The sequence below is a fragment of the Bos mutus genome, chromosome 16 (assembly GCF_027580195.1).
Source record: "Bos mutus isolate GX-2022 chromosome 16, NWIPB_WYAK_1.1, whole genome shotgun sequence".
Classification (NCBI taxonomy): domain Eukaryota; kingdom Metazoa; phylum Chordata; class Mammalia; order Artiodactyla; family Bovidae; genus Bos; species Bos mutus.
The window spans coordinates 8,931,195-8,947,874 of record NC_091632.1 but is presented as its reverse complement, the minus strand read 5'-3'; the positions used below and the strand labels follow the sequence as shown (position 1 = coordinate 8,947,874).

The window sequence follows — 16,680 nt, the reverse complement described above, 5'->3', positions numbered from 1 at the left end:
ACCCGTGCGCCCTTTGTTTGCACCAATAGGTGTTTAATGTTCGGCCTTAATCAGGCCCCACAAGAATGTCATGTTTACTTTGAGTCGGCCCAGAGTAGAGAAGGTCCATTTGGATGTGAGCAGAGTGGTACCAGGCCAAGAAGGGTCTACTTATCAGGAATCCTGGGATCTGGAAGAGGCCCACGAGTGTTTGGCCAAAAAAGGGAAGATGGAAAAGCGCATATGATGGCTGAGCCGCTTCGTTATATTTCAGTAGACTGAGATGCTGCAGGTAGAGCGGGAGTGACTTGAGGCACTGCAGAGGCAGCCTTCCCGGGGCGTGTGTAGTGGCCTCTGCGCTGGACAGCGATCGACCCCGTGGGTGTGCAGCTCAGGTCTGTCCTGTGGCCGGGTGATGGATGACTGAGTCCGTAAGCAAGGAACAGAAGAATTACAACAGTGGATAGGACACATCCACCCCCAGAGGGGCCCGCCATGCCTCCTCCCAGCCCCGTGATAGGACACATCCACCCCCAGAGGGGCCCGCGGTGATGCCTCCTCCCAGCCCCGTGATAGGACACATCCACCCCCAGAGGGGCCCGCGGTGATGCCTCCTCCCAGCCCCGTGATAGGACACATCCACCCCCAGAGGGGCCCGCGGTGATGCCTCCTCCCAGCCCCGTGATAGGACACATCCACCCCCAGAGGGGCCCGCGGTGATGCCTCCTCCCAGCCCCGTGGTCCGCTCAGCACAATTGAGGCCCCTTTTGTGTCCACATGGGCTCTTTCCGAGCAGAAACACTTCTTAGGATACATCTGCTTCCCTGGGGGCTAGTCCAGTGCCTGCCGTCTAATGAGTACTAAAAAGTGTGAGTTTCAAAAAGAAATGTCTTTTCCCATGAACAGCAAAAAATATATTGTTTAAAAGGTATTTATGTTCTAAGTGACAGAAAGAAAGAAAGACCGTGAAGTTGCTCAGTTGTGTCTGACTCTTTGCGACCCTATGGACTGTAGCCTACCAGGCTCCTTCATCCATGGGATTTTTCCAGGCAAGAATACTGGAGTGGGTTGCCATTCCTTGCCATTCCTTGCCATTCCCCGTCAGTGGCTCTGACGGGGTGTTGATAACAAGAAAAGCAGTGCCCGGGGTGGGGGTGGGGTACCGGGAACCTCTCTACTTTCCTCTTAATATTCTGCTTTTAAAAACTTAGGTCTTAAAAAAAAATGTAATGATAAGGTGGTGGACTTGCTGCCCCTGGGACTGTTCTTTGCAGAAGTTAAATATCATCAGGAAGTTTAGAAGGTTTTCATGTGCTAGTTGGCAGGGTGACTGTGTGTGTGTGTGTGTGTGTTTATATAATATGAATAGTTTGATAAATACCTGTCAAACAAATGACTGTCTGCAGGTTTACCATAGAAATCACCTACTTAAGTGAAGACAATTGACAATTGTGTGCATACTGTGTGATTGAAAACTTTCCTGACTTTTTTAATTACAGAAGGCCTTACGACCGGATATGGGCTATAATACATTAGCCAACTTTCGAATAGAGAAGAAAATTGGTCGCGGGCAATTTAGCGAAGTTTATAGGGCAGCCTGTCTCTTGGATGGAGTACCAGTAGCTTTAAAAAAAGTGCAGGTAAGATGACTTTAATTCTATAAATCCATGTAAAATTATATTCTGTGAATAGTAAATAGAGAAAAGTATGTCCTGAACGATTGGGTCATGACAGTCTCGAGTTGAGAATGATGGGAAAGAATAAAAATTGTCCTGTAAACGCTTGCATTAAGTGCTGTGTATGGTGGAAATCACTTTTTAGTTGTAATGCTACTTTTAAAATCGAGCTGGCTCTGTTCACCCGGATTCAGTCATGACTAGAATGATCTTAGAAAAGCTTTCACAGCTCTCGGTTTTAAGAGGCAGATTGGAGTTGTCACCATGGCTCCTAGCTGGGCATGTGGCTACACGTCGTAGCCTCAGCTACAGGCCTCGAGCACGGAAACCCGGCTCGCGGAACGCACTTCCTGAAGCCAGGACTTGGCGGGCATGCTCCGGGGCAGGTCTCCGTGCTCAGGGAGAACCAGCCTGGCAGTAAAAGACAGAAAACCAAGGTGAACTTTATTTACCGGAGAAGAGAAAGTGAGACAGGTGAACGCAGGGGATTGCTGTCCTGCTTACCACGCCCACGCTGCGTTGGCATCGGCCCTGGCCTCCTGCCCTGGCTGTGCGGGGCTCCTCAGGCATCTGGGTCTGCCCAGCTCCCCTGGCCCGGCCCTGCCCTTCTGCCCTGCCTGTGTGCGGGCTCCTCAGGTGCCCAGGTCTGCCCAGCTCCCCTGGCCCAGCCCTGTGCTCCTGCCCTGCCTGTGTGCGGGCTCCTCAGGTGCCCGGGTCTGCCCAGCTCCCCTGGCCCGGCCCTGCCGTCCTGCCCTGCCTGTGTGCGGGCTCCTCAGGCGCCCGGGTCTGCCCAGCTCCCCTGGCCCGGCCCTGCGCTCCTGCCCTGCCTGTGTGCGGGCTCCTCAGGCGCCCGGGTCTGCCCAGCTCCCCTGGCCCGGCCCTGCGCTCCTGCCCTGCCTGTGTGTGGGCTCCTCAGGCGCCCGGGTCTGCCCAGCTCCCCTGGCCCAGCCCTGCCGTCCTGCCCTGCCTGTGTGCGGGCTCCTCAGGTGCCCGGGTCTGCCCAGCTCCCCTGGCCCGGCCCTGCGCTCCTGCCCTGCCTGTGTGCGGGCTCCTCAGGCGCCCGGGTCTGCCCAGCTCCCCTGCCCGGCCCTGTGCTCCTGCCCTGCCTGTGTCTGCCTCCTCAGGCCCTGGTCTGCCCAGCTCCTGGCGTGGCCCTGCCCTGCCCTGCCTGTGTCTCGGGGCTCCTCAGGCGCCCGGTCTGCCCAGCTCCCCTGCCCGCCCTGTGCCCCTGCCCTGCCTGTGTGCGGGCTCCTCAGGTGCCCGGTCTGCCCAGCTCCCTGGCCCGCCCTGCCGTCCTGCCCTGCCTGTGTGCGGGCTCCTCAGGTGCCCGGGTCTGCCCAGCTCCCCTGGCCCGGCCCTGCCGTCCTGCCCTGCCTGTGTGCGGGCTCCTCAGGTGCCCGGGTCTGCCCAGCTCCCCTGGCCCGGCCCTGCCGTCCTGCCCTGCCTGTGTGCGGGCTCCTCAGGTGCCCGGGTCTGCCCAGCTCCCCTGGCCTGGCCCTGCGCTCCTGCCCTGCCTGTGTGCGGGCTCCTCAGGCGCCCGGGTCTGCCCAGCTCCCCTGGCCGGCCCTGCCCCGACGGGCCCACTGCCTCCCCTCTGGAACGCTCTCGCCTTTCTGCCTCAGAGTGTTCGACGTCCTGCAGTACAACTTCTCTTTTTAGAGAGAAGGTCTCTTTTGTCGACACTCGGCTGTAGACTTCCTGTTTTATCCTGCTACCTGGTGTCGTTTTCTCTGTCGAGTCCTGTGAAACCTCGGTGTGCTCCTCCTCTTACTATTTAATTTCATGAAGGATCAGTGTCCTTGCAGCAGCCTTCACCAGCAGAGGGGAACAGTTTTCCCTTGTACAGTAAATGTTTATGAAAGTGTTTACAGGACACACGTGTCAGAGGTCAAGACTGGAACAGGTGCCCTCATACCCACCACGTGGCTCAGATACAGCCGTCACTCCCTTCCCTCGCAGGTCACCATGTCCTGAGTTTTGTGTGTATCATTCCTTTTCTTTTCTCTAGATTTTTCTCCATATCAGTATAAATTCTGAATGAATCTGTTTGCTTCTGCATTTTTGAATGTACATAAATATTGTCACGTGTTGGTGTGTGGCTACGCTTTAATCTTTATATGTACAGTATTCGGTGTGTGGACATGCATGTATGTGTGTGGTATTGCCTGTCGTGTGTGTGGTATCCGTTCTTGCGTGCTGCTAGTTTCGGGTGTGTGCGGTTGTGTGCTGTTGCAGTATTTCTGTCGTGTTCATGTCAGATGCTGTGTGTCTCCTGGCGCACACATGTGGGACTCTGCCTTTTGTATGTGCCTGAGATGAAAGCAGTGAGCCTTCCTCTCTGCTTTGTTGTGTTGCAGTTGGGACCTCTTCTAGTTTAAGCACAACTCCCTCTACACATAAGAGAGGAATGATGCTGCGAAGATATTCTTAGCTTATGTAATTAGGGAACAGTTATCTTAAACCTTTACAAGAAGATATTTGCATTTCAGACATGTTGATTTTTGTGATATATTGCACTTGTGCTGAAAAAGAGAGACCAGGGTTCTTCCTTTTTAATAAGCCACCTCTGCAGCTTAGTATGAAAATGTTTTAAAATACCATTGACCAGACTCCTTTCCTGTCTGAAGAATCCTAGCCTCTCTTCAGAAACTTCACCGGGAACCAGATATTGGATTTCCTTCTGCAGTTTGTTATTTTAAGGCTTCTTACTGGTCTGAAGGGCTGCGTCACTGTTGCCAGCTAATCCAGGACCCTTCCTGGAGGAGGCCCTCTGTTGAAAGTTGCATCTATAATTCGTTGCTCTGCTCACAGATATTTCATGAGACCCTGCAGGAGCAGTGTCCAGACTCCTCCACGTGGTTCTCTGGGCACTTCTGTGCTTTGTCCGCGTGTCAGGTTTCAGTTTGCCGTGACCGGCTTGCTGGAAGCCCTGGTGACTTTCCTGGATGTCTGCCTGGTACCTGCGTGTGCAAGGGAGGGAGTGTGTGCTGAGTGCCCTTTCCTTCTCGAGATCATACAGGGATCGGGAGCCTGCGGTGGTGACAGGACTATCGGTCTTTTGGAGAATTCACCCCGTCCCGTCATGGTTTGTTCTCCCCCGTTATGGTGCTCCTTAACTGGGGGGCACGGGCAGGCCTTGCTGCCCTATCCCAGCCTCCCTTCCTGCTGCTCCTCCAGTGGGAGCGGGCGTCTGGTGTTCAGTGGTTAGTGCCGAAGGCTTTGAGAACCAAGATGAACAAAATAACAGGACTCAGGGATCCCAGTGCAAGTGCAGCCAAGACACGTCTGAAACAGTGAGAGAGGAACCACACGGGAGCAGCCTTGAGGAGCCCAGAGTGAGAGGGAGATTGAAAAAGTCTTCCCAGGGCACTTGGCCTGGGTCTTAGAAGTGCAGGTGTATCGGAAGACTAGCAGCCAGCTGTTTTGATCTTAGAACTGCAGGTGTATCGGAAGACTAGCAGCCAGCTGCTTCGATCCGGCCCATGCAGTGTCTGGTTACACTCAGCTCTTCCATCGTTTGGTCGTTGATTCTTGTCTGCCTCTTTGCAGCCCTGTGGACTATAGCCACCAGGTTCCTCTTGTCCATGGGATTCTCTAGGCAGGAATACTGGAGTGACTTTCCACGCCCTTCTCCAGGGGATCTTCCCAACCCAGGCATCAACCTGGGTCTCCTGCATTGCAGGCAGAGTCTTTACCATCTGAACCACCAGGGATGCCCCATATTTGCTTATATTTAATAGCTATTTTAAAGCATTCATCAAGAAAATCAGTTGCAAGTCAAATTTTCCATAATTCAAGCTTTTAAAAAACTATCCCCCTTTAAAGCACATTAATGCTTTTTTACCTGTGTTAATTTTCGATTCTACATTCTGCGTATTTTGCATGCAGTCCTGATTGCAATTAGGATTTTTATGCATTTAAAAATTTATGGATAGTAGTTTCTTTTGTAATGGATGCAGTGATTTTAATATATTTCTAACCCTTTGTGGCCATATATGCAGTCTCTTTTTCAGAGTTCACTGTGATTATGGAATTCATCCCAGTTAAATATTTGGCTCCATCTTTGTCCCTAGTCTTCCAGTCTGCAGAGCCTTTTTTCTTTTTTTCTTTTTACAGTGTGTTCTCAGCGCCTTGCTCTTATTTTCCTGTGCCGCTCCCAGCACCGCGTTGTCTCTGCCGAGACCAGGAATCCTGGTTTCTCCCCAGGCCAGCCAGCGGCACCTGGTGGGTCTGCTCTCAGTGGCGTCCGGGCCCTCACTGCGCTCCGGGGCTTCTGTCTCAGCTGGCCACATCCCCTCTCCTGTCTCCCTCATGCTGTCTTCCCACCAGACCTTGTCTCTGACTTCATCCTGACCACAGCACACTGGCCCACATCCCCTAGACCTCTTACTTCAGGTCTGACCTCAGTTGTCTGCTTATGTTACTTGGACCTTTGTCAGCTATGAGAGCAACGTGGATGCTTCCGTTTCAGAATCGCCCCGTCTTGCTCAGCCCTGGGCAGGGTTTCTCTTCGCCAGTGTTTCTTCATTTCTGCTTTCACCGGGAGTCCCTGTTCCACGCCCACAGCCCCGAGGGGCACTGCTCGCCTCTCTCTGGAGATGCACTCTCCTGCACGTCCTACTTGGATGTGTTTTAGCCACAGGATAAGCAGAACCCAAACCAGCAGGCCTGCCTGACTACAGTGCTGGCGGTGGAAGTGCGTCGGCCGGCCGTGTGCTCAGGCGCAGGGGAAAGTGCCCAGGAAAGTGCCCACCGTGCTGCGTGCTTTCCGTCTTGGCCGCCCTCACTCCCCTTCCCCCGCCTGTGCTCCAGGGGGGCCCTTTCTCCTCTGTCGCCCGGTTCCCTCCTCCCTGCAGTCTCACCCCTTGCTGTCCTCACGATGTCCCCGTGGCCACTGCTACTCCAGCACCCACAGCGTTGCCCTGCACAGGCTCGGGTCCCGCTCTGCCTGGGGTCCCCTTCTCCTTCCTTCCATGGCGCCTCCTCCCCCGTGCCTTTCGGGGCAGGTCTCACCCTCAGGGTTTGGCTCAGTTGTTGCCTTTCCCTGACATGAACGGTGGCGTCTGAACCCCTCGAAGCCCTGACTAAACTTGGCTGAGCGTCAAGCTCTCGGGAAGTCCGAACAAAGCATGGATTTCCGGTGGTACCTCTCCCAGGCTTTCTGGTTTTAAGGACGTGGGGCTTCTGGTGCCCCAGGAGGCAGATCACTGTAGGTAGGCTGAGCAAGTTAGAAGGCGTCCCCGTGGAAACAGGGGTTTCTTTTTTTTAATAAATGACGCAGTCAGGTATCCAGTTCCTTGCCGTCCTTTGCCGGGACCTTGGAAGCCCACGAGGAAGCATTGAGGCCTGTCTCTGATGTGCCCTTGGGACGTGCAGGCGCCTGCAGAGAGGGGCCGAGGGCCCTGGGGAGCCCCTGCGCCCGCCGGCCCGCCAGCCCCGCAGCCCTGGGGCCTGTGTGTGGAGCGCGGATTCTCCTTTCTGTCCAAGCGGCTGCAGCCCTTCCCCGAGGGTTTCCTCCTCCCGCGCTGTCTTCCGCCCTTCAGACAAGGGGTCGGTCTCCCTGCCCTCGGCGAGCGCGGGCCCGCAGTTGGCGGCCGACGGCCGAGGTTCTCCCCGCGGCAGAGGAGAGGCCGCCCCCTCGGTCAGCCAGGCCGGGACGGGCGGAGGAGAGGGGCCTGGACCCTACTGCCGGCCGGGGCTGCGAGGACGGAACCCGGGCGGGAGGGGGACCATGCGGGCGAGGGCGGCTGGCGGATGGGGGACCCCAGAACAGGACTCGCCGCGAGCCCTTCATCCAGGCTCCAGTGGGCTCGGACTCCTGACTAGGATTCCATTTATGCAAGATAACTTAGAGTAAGATAGGACACTTTGTCAGACTCCCTTAGTGTTATTTTTAAGTACTTTCTTTACTACATTCTAAGTGTTTTTTCTTTTGCTAGATGCCCTTTCAAGGACATTTGTGTTAAGTCACTTGAAGGCCTTTTTCTTCCTGAAGATATAAGTGTTACCATTTCTGTTTCATCAGTTGTGAATGATTCTGGCTAAACTTAAAGATGACAAAAGAAAACTTTTAAAATGATCCAGAGATTACCAAGAGCTTATCAGCCAATCACTTACCCCAAACACTGCTTTGCTCTTCTCAAATGTAAATTAAAAAACCCGCAGAAACTTGGATAGAGCCGTGAAGATGCTTTCTAGAGACAACCCTGTAAATAGTTTATGAAAATCCAGATTTTGTTTTTCCCCATATCTGTTGTCTTTTCCTGCTCATGGAATCAGGTTTGAATCTATGTCTGGAAGTGATTTAAGCTAAAGATACAGTTTTTATTTTTGTCTTGAAATGCTGCCTAAGAGAAAAAGGAAGATAAAATTCTTTTGAATTTCCAGTGAAATGTATCTATGGCTCAGAGTTTAGTTTTGCCTTAAATGTGCCAGCATTACTTCATTCCTCACTGTTTGGAAGTCACTTTTGGTACTGAGAATTCAGTTAAAGATAGTTTAATTTGTAGTTCTAAATTAGTTTAATTATAAGTATTTTTAAAAATATGTAACCATGTAAAGCTTTTTTATTGCAGTGTGGTTGTTTTATAATGTTGTGTTAGTCTCTGCTGTACAGCACAGAGGCTCGGCCTCATGCATGTCGCTCCCCGTGGATTCCCTTCCCGTCTAGGCCCCTGCGGAGCACTGGGTAGAGCTCCCTGTGTGCAGTGGGTCCTCGTTGTCTGTTGTACACGTGGTGGTGCGTACGTGTCAGTCCCAGTCTCCCATCCCACCCTCCCTCTTTCCGGCTTGGTGTCCATGCGTTTGTTCTCTACATCTCCGTCTCTATTTCTGGTATAAGATCGTCTATACCAGTTTTTTCAGATTCCACGTAGATGTGTTAACATACGATGCTTGTTTTTGCAGTTAATTTTCCACATGCTTGGAACATTGAAAGATTTCTTTGATTGTATATTTTAAAGCACTTTGTATTATTTATGAAATATGTAGCTGTTCTCTTTTCCCATTTTTAATACTGACTGCCTCTGGAGGGAAAAACGTATACTCTCTAGTAGTAACGTGAGATAAATTACCTGTCGATCTCCATAGCTCCTAAATGCTAATTGGAAAGTGAACTTCTAAATGTGTGTGTAATTATGTGTAGAGCATTACAATGGACTTACATGGTAGTTTGAACCATGGATTACTGTTTTATTGAGTAATACTGAATTTTATTTTTAGATATTTGATTTAATGGATGCCAAAGCACGTGCTGATTGTATCAAAGAAATAGATCTCCTTAAGGTAAATAACAAATGAACTGTTGACTGTTTTGAACATAACTGAGTGGGTTGATAAAAGTGATTTATTAAGATTTCACACTTACAAGGAAAACAGTTCTTGAGATGTAGCTATGCCACACTGAATTCAGATAATGTATAAATTGGAAATCAGTATATTGCCTTTTGGATTCATTGTACACTAATTAATTGGAATGTTTGGTAGGATTAACTCCCTCCCCCATTTCAAACTAGAAATAGACATAAACATAAAACGTGGAAGAAATTTTTTTCTTGATCATCCCAATTAGACATATTCTAAATGTTAGATAATGCAAATGCATATTTGGTGTGATATATTGAGAATGTGAGCTGATCCAAGGGGTTCACATTATAAAAATAGTATTTCCATATCTTTTTTCCAGATTTAGAAAGGGTGGTGTAAAGAGTATGTCAGCTTCTCGCCCACTCAGAGAACAGGTCTGAGGTTTGAGTGCCTTCGCACTGCATTTGTTACAGTGAAGTTTCTGTTGAGGAATGCTGTGGCTTATGATGTGTTTTTAACTTTTGGATAAAGCTTGGATGATATTTATGCTGTCCATTTTTGTTTGTGCCCAAAATGAATCAGATTTATTAAAAAAGATAAAAAGTAAGCTCAAAATAAGCCATGCTTCCCACTGTCGACTTATTGTAGTTATTTCCTGGGACGAGAAGAAATAATGTATCATCACAGAGAATGTGGGAGGAAACCTATCTTCTATAAGTAGGGAGAAGAAAAACCTGTGTATACTCAGGGATAATTCATGAATAATTTTCTTTGAGAAATGATTTGTCTTATGTTACCTTGGTTAAAGATTGAATGAAAAGATTGTTAGAAAAGATTGTAAATATGTGTAGACTAATACGTATATTTCTACAAGGTGATTTTTTTTTAAGATAATTTAATAATCAGCCCCACAGATAGGTTCAGAGTATTCGTAGTATTTGATATAAAGGCAGTATTTAGATATAGTAGATGTCAGAGTTTTATCACTGGCTGAAGTTATACTAGGATCAGCCTTCAAAATAGTAAAAAGGGAAAGTGCACTTACCATTGAGTGCCTCTAAGTGATAGTTACCATTTAGAAGGATATAGTTTTTAACAATTGGCTATTTAATTTGGTCATTCATTTATATGCACAGTTTATATATTTGTTGGGCATAGCGGTACTTTTAAAAATTTTAGGTGTATAATGTACTCTATGATTTCTAAGAATATTACTAAAAAATAATTGTTGTATAGTTTAAATGATTATAAAACTTATTTCAAAATTTACTAGATGAAAGAAGAATACAGTCATGTTACAATTTCTGTAACTTAAAAATGAAATGCAGTCACTAATTTTATTCTTGTTACAAAACTGTAAGTGACTCGGGAATTTACAGTAAGAAGACTTTTTGATGCCTTTTTTTCCTCAGCAACTCAACCATCCAAATGTAATTAAATATTATGCATCATTCATTGAAGATAATGAACTGAACATAGTTTTGGAATTAGCCGATGCTGGTGATCTATCCAGAATGATAAAGGTAAGGTTTTTTGTTTGTTTGTTTTTTTAAAAAAAAAACTAAAGATTTACTTTTTTTTGAGAGTTGTATGTTGCATGTACAGGCACATCAGATGCTTTAAAGACCTCACCACGATGCTTGACATTTGGTAGCCATGTAATCAACGGTAGGCCATGGTGGTGGTTGTGATTATGAAGCTAGGTACCTGGGGAAGTGGTCCCCTTGGATGCATGAACACTCCAGACCCAACTTGGAAATAGACCGAGGGTGTGTTGTGTATCAGCTGAAGGTACAGCTCTGCAGCTCGGCTTCTCCACGCTGGTCACCCTCCGTCCCACATGTCTGGGCGTCAGGCCGAGGGGCTGGCAGGGCCTGTGGAGCAGCCTGGCCGGGCCGCCCCTGCTCGTGGGAGGGACGCGCGGAGAGGAGAACGGGCCTCGCGCGCAGTCTTGGGTGTCACACCCTGATTTGACGCCTTAGAAGTCATTTAACTTTCTTTTCTGGAAGTGTAAGTGTTGGTCGCTCAGTCGTGCCTGACTCTTGCGACCCTGTGGGCTACAGCCCGCCAGGCTCCTCTGTCCATGGAATGCTCCTGGCAAAGATACTGGAGTGGGTTGCCATTTCCTTCTCCAGGGTATCTTCCCGACCCAGGGGTTGAACCTGGGTTTCCTGCATTGCAGGTGGATTCTTTACTGTTTCAGCCCCTGGGTTGAATTTCACTGACAAGTTACAGAAACTGCCTAATGACAGTAGCCTAAGAACTGGTTATCCTTGGCCTTGGCCTAACTTAACGTCTTCTATGTGCCACCTTTCCCCCAAAACAGACTGACGCTAGAACCGACTTCATGGGGTCATTTTAAATGATCAGTTAATTTATACACACACACACACACACATATATTTATATGTATGTATGTATGCACATATACACTCACAGCAGAACTCCGAAGAGTGCCTCCCATAGGAACACGATGTCAGAGGGCCATTGCTGTGTTATGTGTTGTTACGTGTATTTCTCCGTTGTATAAAATCCCGGGACTGACGTGGCAGCTGTGACTTCAGGTTCTCAGGCCTGAGACGTGAGGGGAGACAGGCACTCGGTGGCTGTGTTTGTGGGCACGTCACTGGATGCCCGCTGCCACCCCGTGTCTTCCGCTTCACGCCGTCAGCCGGAGTGGCGTCTTAGGAACATGTGCAGGTGTGGGGAGGCTGGCCTGCGTGCTCTTCATTTGGCCGTCCCTGTGCGAGCTAACCTCCTCTTACTCTGCAAGCGGAGCCAAACAGTGCAGAAATGAGCCAAGACCAGCGGAATGAGAAAGCCAGTGCTGTGAGCTCTGAGCCTGCTCCAGCAGAGGACCCCCTCCCTCACCAGCATGTGGCAAGGTTCCTGGGCAAGGGGAGGGGGAGAATTCCTCACAGTGGACAAGCAGTGGAGCTCGGGTGTGCCCCGATGGGTGGCCGTGGCATGCTGAAGCCGCCACTGAGCCCACTGCAGTCGGGCATCTTTGGTGACTGGCTCACGTGTGTATTTGGCTTCCTCTGGTTGGTCCCAAGTTGGAGGCAGGGACAGAAAGTGGGGAAGCTGTCAGTTACTGAGTCCTGGCCGTCTGGGGCTAATTGTTAACAGGAGTTATTGTTTAGCTTCCTGGATTGTCACGAGAGAGAGCAGGGTGACCTCCTGCAAGTTGAACGGAGCAGGCTGGCTTCTCGGGCTGCTTGCTAGAGTGGAAGGGTTGGCTTCCTGACCAGGTTGCTGCGGATTGTGGTTCGAAGGTCTGTTTTTACATGTGCTCTGCCCGTTGTCTGTCTGTATATCCAGTCTCTCAGCAGATACTTGAGCACAACCGGTAGTCTGCCACGTGGCGTTCTCGTAAGGGGGTTTTAGAAACAGTGTTAGGTGCTTTGCATGCATTATCTGTTTACTCTTTACAGTGGTTTCGGGAGGTAATTTTGACACCTAGAGAAGAGAAGTATCATTACTAGTAAATAGAAGAACTCTGAAATTAGGTTTGTCTGATGCAAAAATCCATGTGTTTTCCTTGAGAGGCCCTTAAGAATTTTTGTATCACAAAACTCCTTTGAAAAAATCAGATGAAAACCTTTGACCGTCTCTACCTGGAAAATGCTGATGCATACGCAGTTTGCATTCCATTCCAAGCCTCCGCAGATGTTCTGATCAAGGTGTTTGTGGATTTGCTAGCAGCGACCCTGCTTCCCAGTGTGAATTTAGCATCAGCCACTTAAACACTGTCCTATCAGTAAACTTCTTTTAGGCCCAGTTTCCTCATCTGTAAGATGGAGAGAGTTTTACAATTTCTAAATATAAAAAGTCTACATAAAAGGAAGGTAGTGTTCTCATTATCACAGAACACTATCAAGCTGACTGTCCCATGGTAGGATGACTCACTGCTCGTCAGCTTTCTGTTTTAGGGACTTCCCACCACTGCCACAGAGAGTTAACCACCAACAAAAATGTGTCTTTGCAATTTAATTAACAAAGAAAGAAATGCAAATACACAAAAGAAAAATCTTAGAAAAACAGCAGTCTATCAAGATGAGACATATAAAAGCAGCTGTAAATGATCCCTCCCAGAGGACAGGGACCACAGGGAGGGCCCTGTGTGGACGTGGGGTGTCGCAGGCCCCCAGGACTCAGACAGAGACCCACGCTGAAGATAAGAAACTGGATCAACAGGAGTCCAGAGATAACAGGTCCACAGGCATGAACCAGATCAACCGGAACGGAGGGCAGAATTCTTTGCTTGACCCTTTAGGAGTAAGAGTTATTTAATTACTTACAGGGAGGGAAAGTGGGCAAGTCCCTATTGGGCAAATGCCTGCTGAAGCAGATAAAAGAGACCATTTCAGTTGTAGAGTCTCACCCTAGACTGAGTGCTTGATGACTGAGGGGTTTGATGTTAGAGTTTGCTTTCTTGTTTAGTCTGCTTTTCTTCTTTCCCACTTAAAGGCTGCCGTGCCTGGCCTGGGGCCAAGGCGTGCCTGCGCCTATAGCATTTACCTTGGGAGAATACTCCTGTCCTGCGACCACTGGAGAAAAGCAACTCTAGACCAGAGCACCTTACAGAAGCCCTGTTAACCTCTGTTGTCAGCAGACTCAGGTTTCTCTGGCCAGGTGAAGAAGGAAAAATTTGTCAGTGTGAACTTACATTTTTTGTGGTGATGAACTCAGCTCCGTGTTTAAACAAATTTGTCACAAGTTGACATTACCAAGGAAAGTTTTAAGCAACTGACTCAGTGGATCTAGTAAGACAGATTGAGAACAGAATTCTGTTTGGTAATGAGTAGTAAGTTAACCATTTATAGAATTGACAGCTGTACCCTTAAAGCTTCCATCCTGTGCATCCATCGTGTAGAAGATGATACGGGAAACTTTTTTAAAAGAAAAAAAAAAACTTAAAAAAAAACCTTTTTAGAAAGCATCAACTGATTCCTAGTGAGACGCTTGCAGAGCCACTCAGCGTGCTTTGGTGGAAGACGGAAGCGGTTCTTCAGAGGGTTAGCAGCGTCGTCCCTGAGGCCCCCCCACGGGCTCTTCTGTCAGCCTGTCCTGGTCTTGTCCTTCATCAGAGTGGCCACCAGTTCGCCTCTCAAGATAGACGACACTCTGGTTCTGGTTTTCCAGGTCCTTGGAGCGCTTCTCAAGGCTGAAAGTCGGATTATCAAATCTGTAGAGCTGATGGTACTCTCAGCACAGTGACTATAACAGAAAGCTTGCGCAGTGTGCAGAACGGAAAGTTTGACTGTGCAGTTTCACATGAGTGGAATGTCTTCACATCCTGATTATAGTCCTGGGAGTCTTTTGCAAGATGATATTTCAGACCTGATCAAATGCCTAGTTGTATTGGGAAGGAGTAATTTATTCACTTGGGAGAATCTGCTTTTCTTGTGGAATCTCCCCAGGTCCTTCAGCAAATAAAACCACTCTGATTGTGGATTGCTGCATTTCAGTTGAACACCGAGTTGTGACTTTTCTTTTCATTTGACTTAGTAAGCCTGCTGCTGCTGCTAAGTCACTTCAGTCGTGTCCGATTCCGTGTGATCCCATAGACGGCAGCCCACCAGGCTCCCCCGTCCCTGGGATTCTCCAGGCAAGAACACGAGTGGGTTGCCATTTCCTTCTCCAATGCGTAAAAGTGCAGTTGCTCAGTTGTGTCTGACTCAGCGACCCCATGGACTACAGCCTACCAGGCTCCTCCATCCATGGGATTTTCCAGGCAAGAGTACTGGAGTGGGGTGCCACTGCCTTCTCCGCTTAGTAAGCCTAGAGTTTACTTATTATTTTTTTTAATATATAATGTCTCTCATTAGTTTTCTCAAGTGGTGAATATCCTTAACTTTCCTCCCTATGTTCTTATCTCCCAGATTAAGCACTGACTTTTACGTGCATAAAGCCTTTCCAACTTTATAATCTGTCTTTACAGTTCAGTTCCGTTGCTCAGTCGTGTCTGACTCTCTGCGACTCCATGGACTGCAGCGCACCAGGCTTCCCTATCCATCACCAACTCCTGAAGCTTGCTCAAACTTATGTCCATCGAGTCGGTGATGCCATCCAACCAACTCATCCTCTGTCTTCCCCTTTTCCTTCTCCCTTCAATCTTTCCCAGGACCAGGATCTTTTCCAATGAGTCGTTCTTTGCATCAGATGGCCAAAGTATTGGAGTTTCCGCTTCAACATCAGTCCTTCCAATGAACATTTAGGACTGATTTCTTTTAGGATGGGCTAGTTGGATCTCTTTGCAGTCCAAGGGACTCTCAAGAGTCTTCTCCAACACCACGGTTCAAAAGCATCAATTCTTCAGCGCTTAGCTTTCTTTATAGTCCAACTCTCATATCCATACATGACTACTGGAAAAATCATAGCTTTGACTAGACAGCCTTTGTTGGCAAAGTAATGTCTCTGCTTTTAATATGCTGTCTAGGTTGGTCATAACTTTTCTTCCAAGGAGCAAGCATTTTTAATTTCATGGCTGTAGTCACCATCTGCAGTGATTTTGGAGCCCCCCAAAAAATAAAGTCTCTCACTGTTTCCACTGTTTCCCCATCTATTTGCCATGAAGTGATGGGACCGGATGCCATGATCTTAGTTTTTTGAATGATGAGCTTTAAGGCAACTTTTTCTCTCTCCTCTTTCACTTTCATCAAGAGACTCTTTAGTTGTTCTTCGCTTTCTGCCATAAGGGTGGTGTCATCTGCATATCTGAAGTTATTGATATTTCTCCCAGCAATCTTGATTTCAGCTTGTGCTTCATCCAGCCCAGCATTTCGCATGATGTACTCTGCATATAAGTTAAATAAGCAGGGTGACAATATACAGCCTTGACGTACTCCTTTCCTGATTTGGAACCAGTCTGTTGTTCCATGTCCAGCTCTAACTGTTGCTTCTTGACCTGTATACAGATTTCTCAGAAGGCAGGTCAGGTGGTCTAGTATTCCTATCTCTTTCAGAATTTTCCACAGTTTGTTGTGATCCACACAGTCAAAGGCTTTGGCATAGTCAATGAAGCAGAAGTAGATGTTTTTCTGGAACTCTCTTGCTTTTTTGATATCTGACAGTATATATAGAAAAATATATACTGATACATGTATTCTTTTTCAGAAACATATCACAGTGCATTTTATTATTGCTTCATTGATAAACAGTTGGACTATTTCCATTGTTTAATTTGTTCAAGGAAAGCTCTACTACAAAACCTTGTGTATTTTAATACAACAGTCTCATACACAATTTAACAGACAATTACAGATGCTTCTATAAAATAGCTGAGTAATAACATATGTATTTTAAATCATAACAAATACTGCCAAATTGTTTTCTCAAATAGTTATACCAATTTGTAACCTTTAAAAATATGCTCTTTAATTCTGTATTTACCGGACATTGACTGTGTGCTGTATTCCTGTTATATGCCTTCTTGGAATTCATTGTCTAGGAGAGAGAGGCATTTGTCTGATGCTCAGAGAACTGTACAACCAAAGTTGTAAGTTTTATAAGGTTGTAGGATAAATTAGAGTGGTAGTTTACAACAGAGAGCCTAATCTAGACAGGGAGCTTCTGACGGCGAGAGGAGAACTTGAAGCACTGGTGTTACATGACTGTGATGTAGGTGCTTAGTCTTAGTGAGCTCCAGTCTCCTTATCTGTGAAATTGGGTTAATAATTATCTGCCTTACTGTGTCCTTATAAGGGCTTAATTGTAT

The 16,680-nt window shown here is 47.9% G+C and overlaps 1 protein-coding gene across 2 annotated transcripts in view; it reads left to right on the top strand.

The window, feature by feature from the left end:
* Window positions 1–16,680, top strand: part of NEK7 (NIMA related kinase 7) — a 138,248-nt gene that overhangs the window by 69,778 nt on the left and 51,790 nt on the right. Inside the window, exons 3-5 of one of the 2 annotated variants that reach the window (XM_070384680.1) lie at window positions 1,479–1,619; window positions 8,877–8,939; window positions 10,373–10,483. In XM_070384680.1, coding sequence (XP_070240781.1) covers window positions 1,479–1,619; window positions 8,877–8,939; window positions 10,373–10,483 — 315 coding nt within the window. The remainder of the gene's footprint in view (window positions 1–1,478; window positions 1,620–8,876; window positions 8,940–10,372; window positions 10,484–16,680) is intronic. The other variant, XM_070384681.1, reaches the window with a different exon arrangement.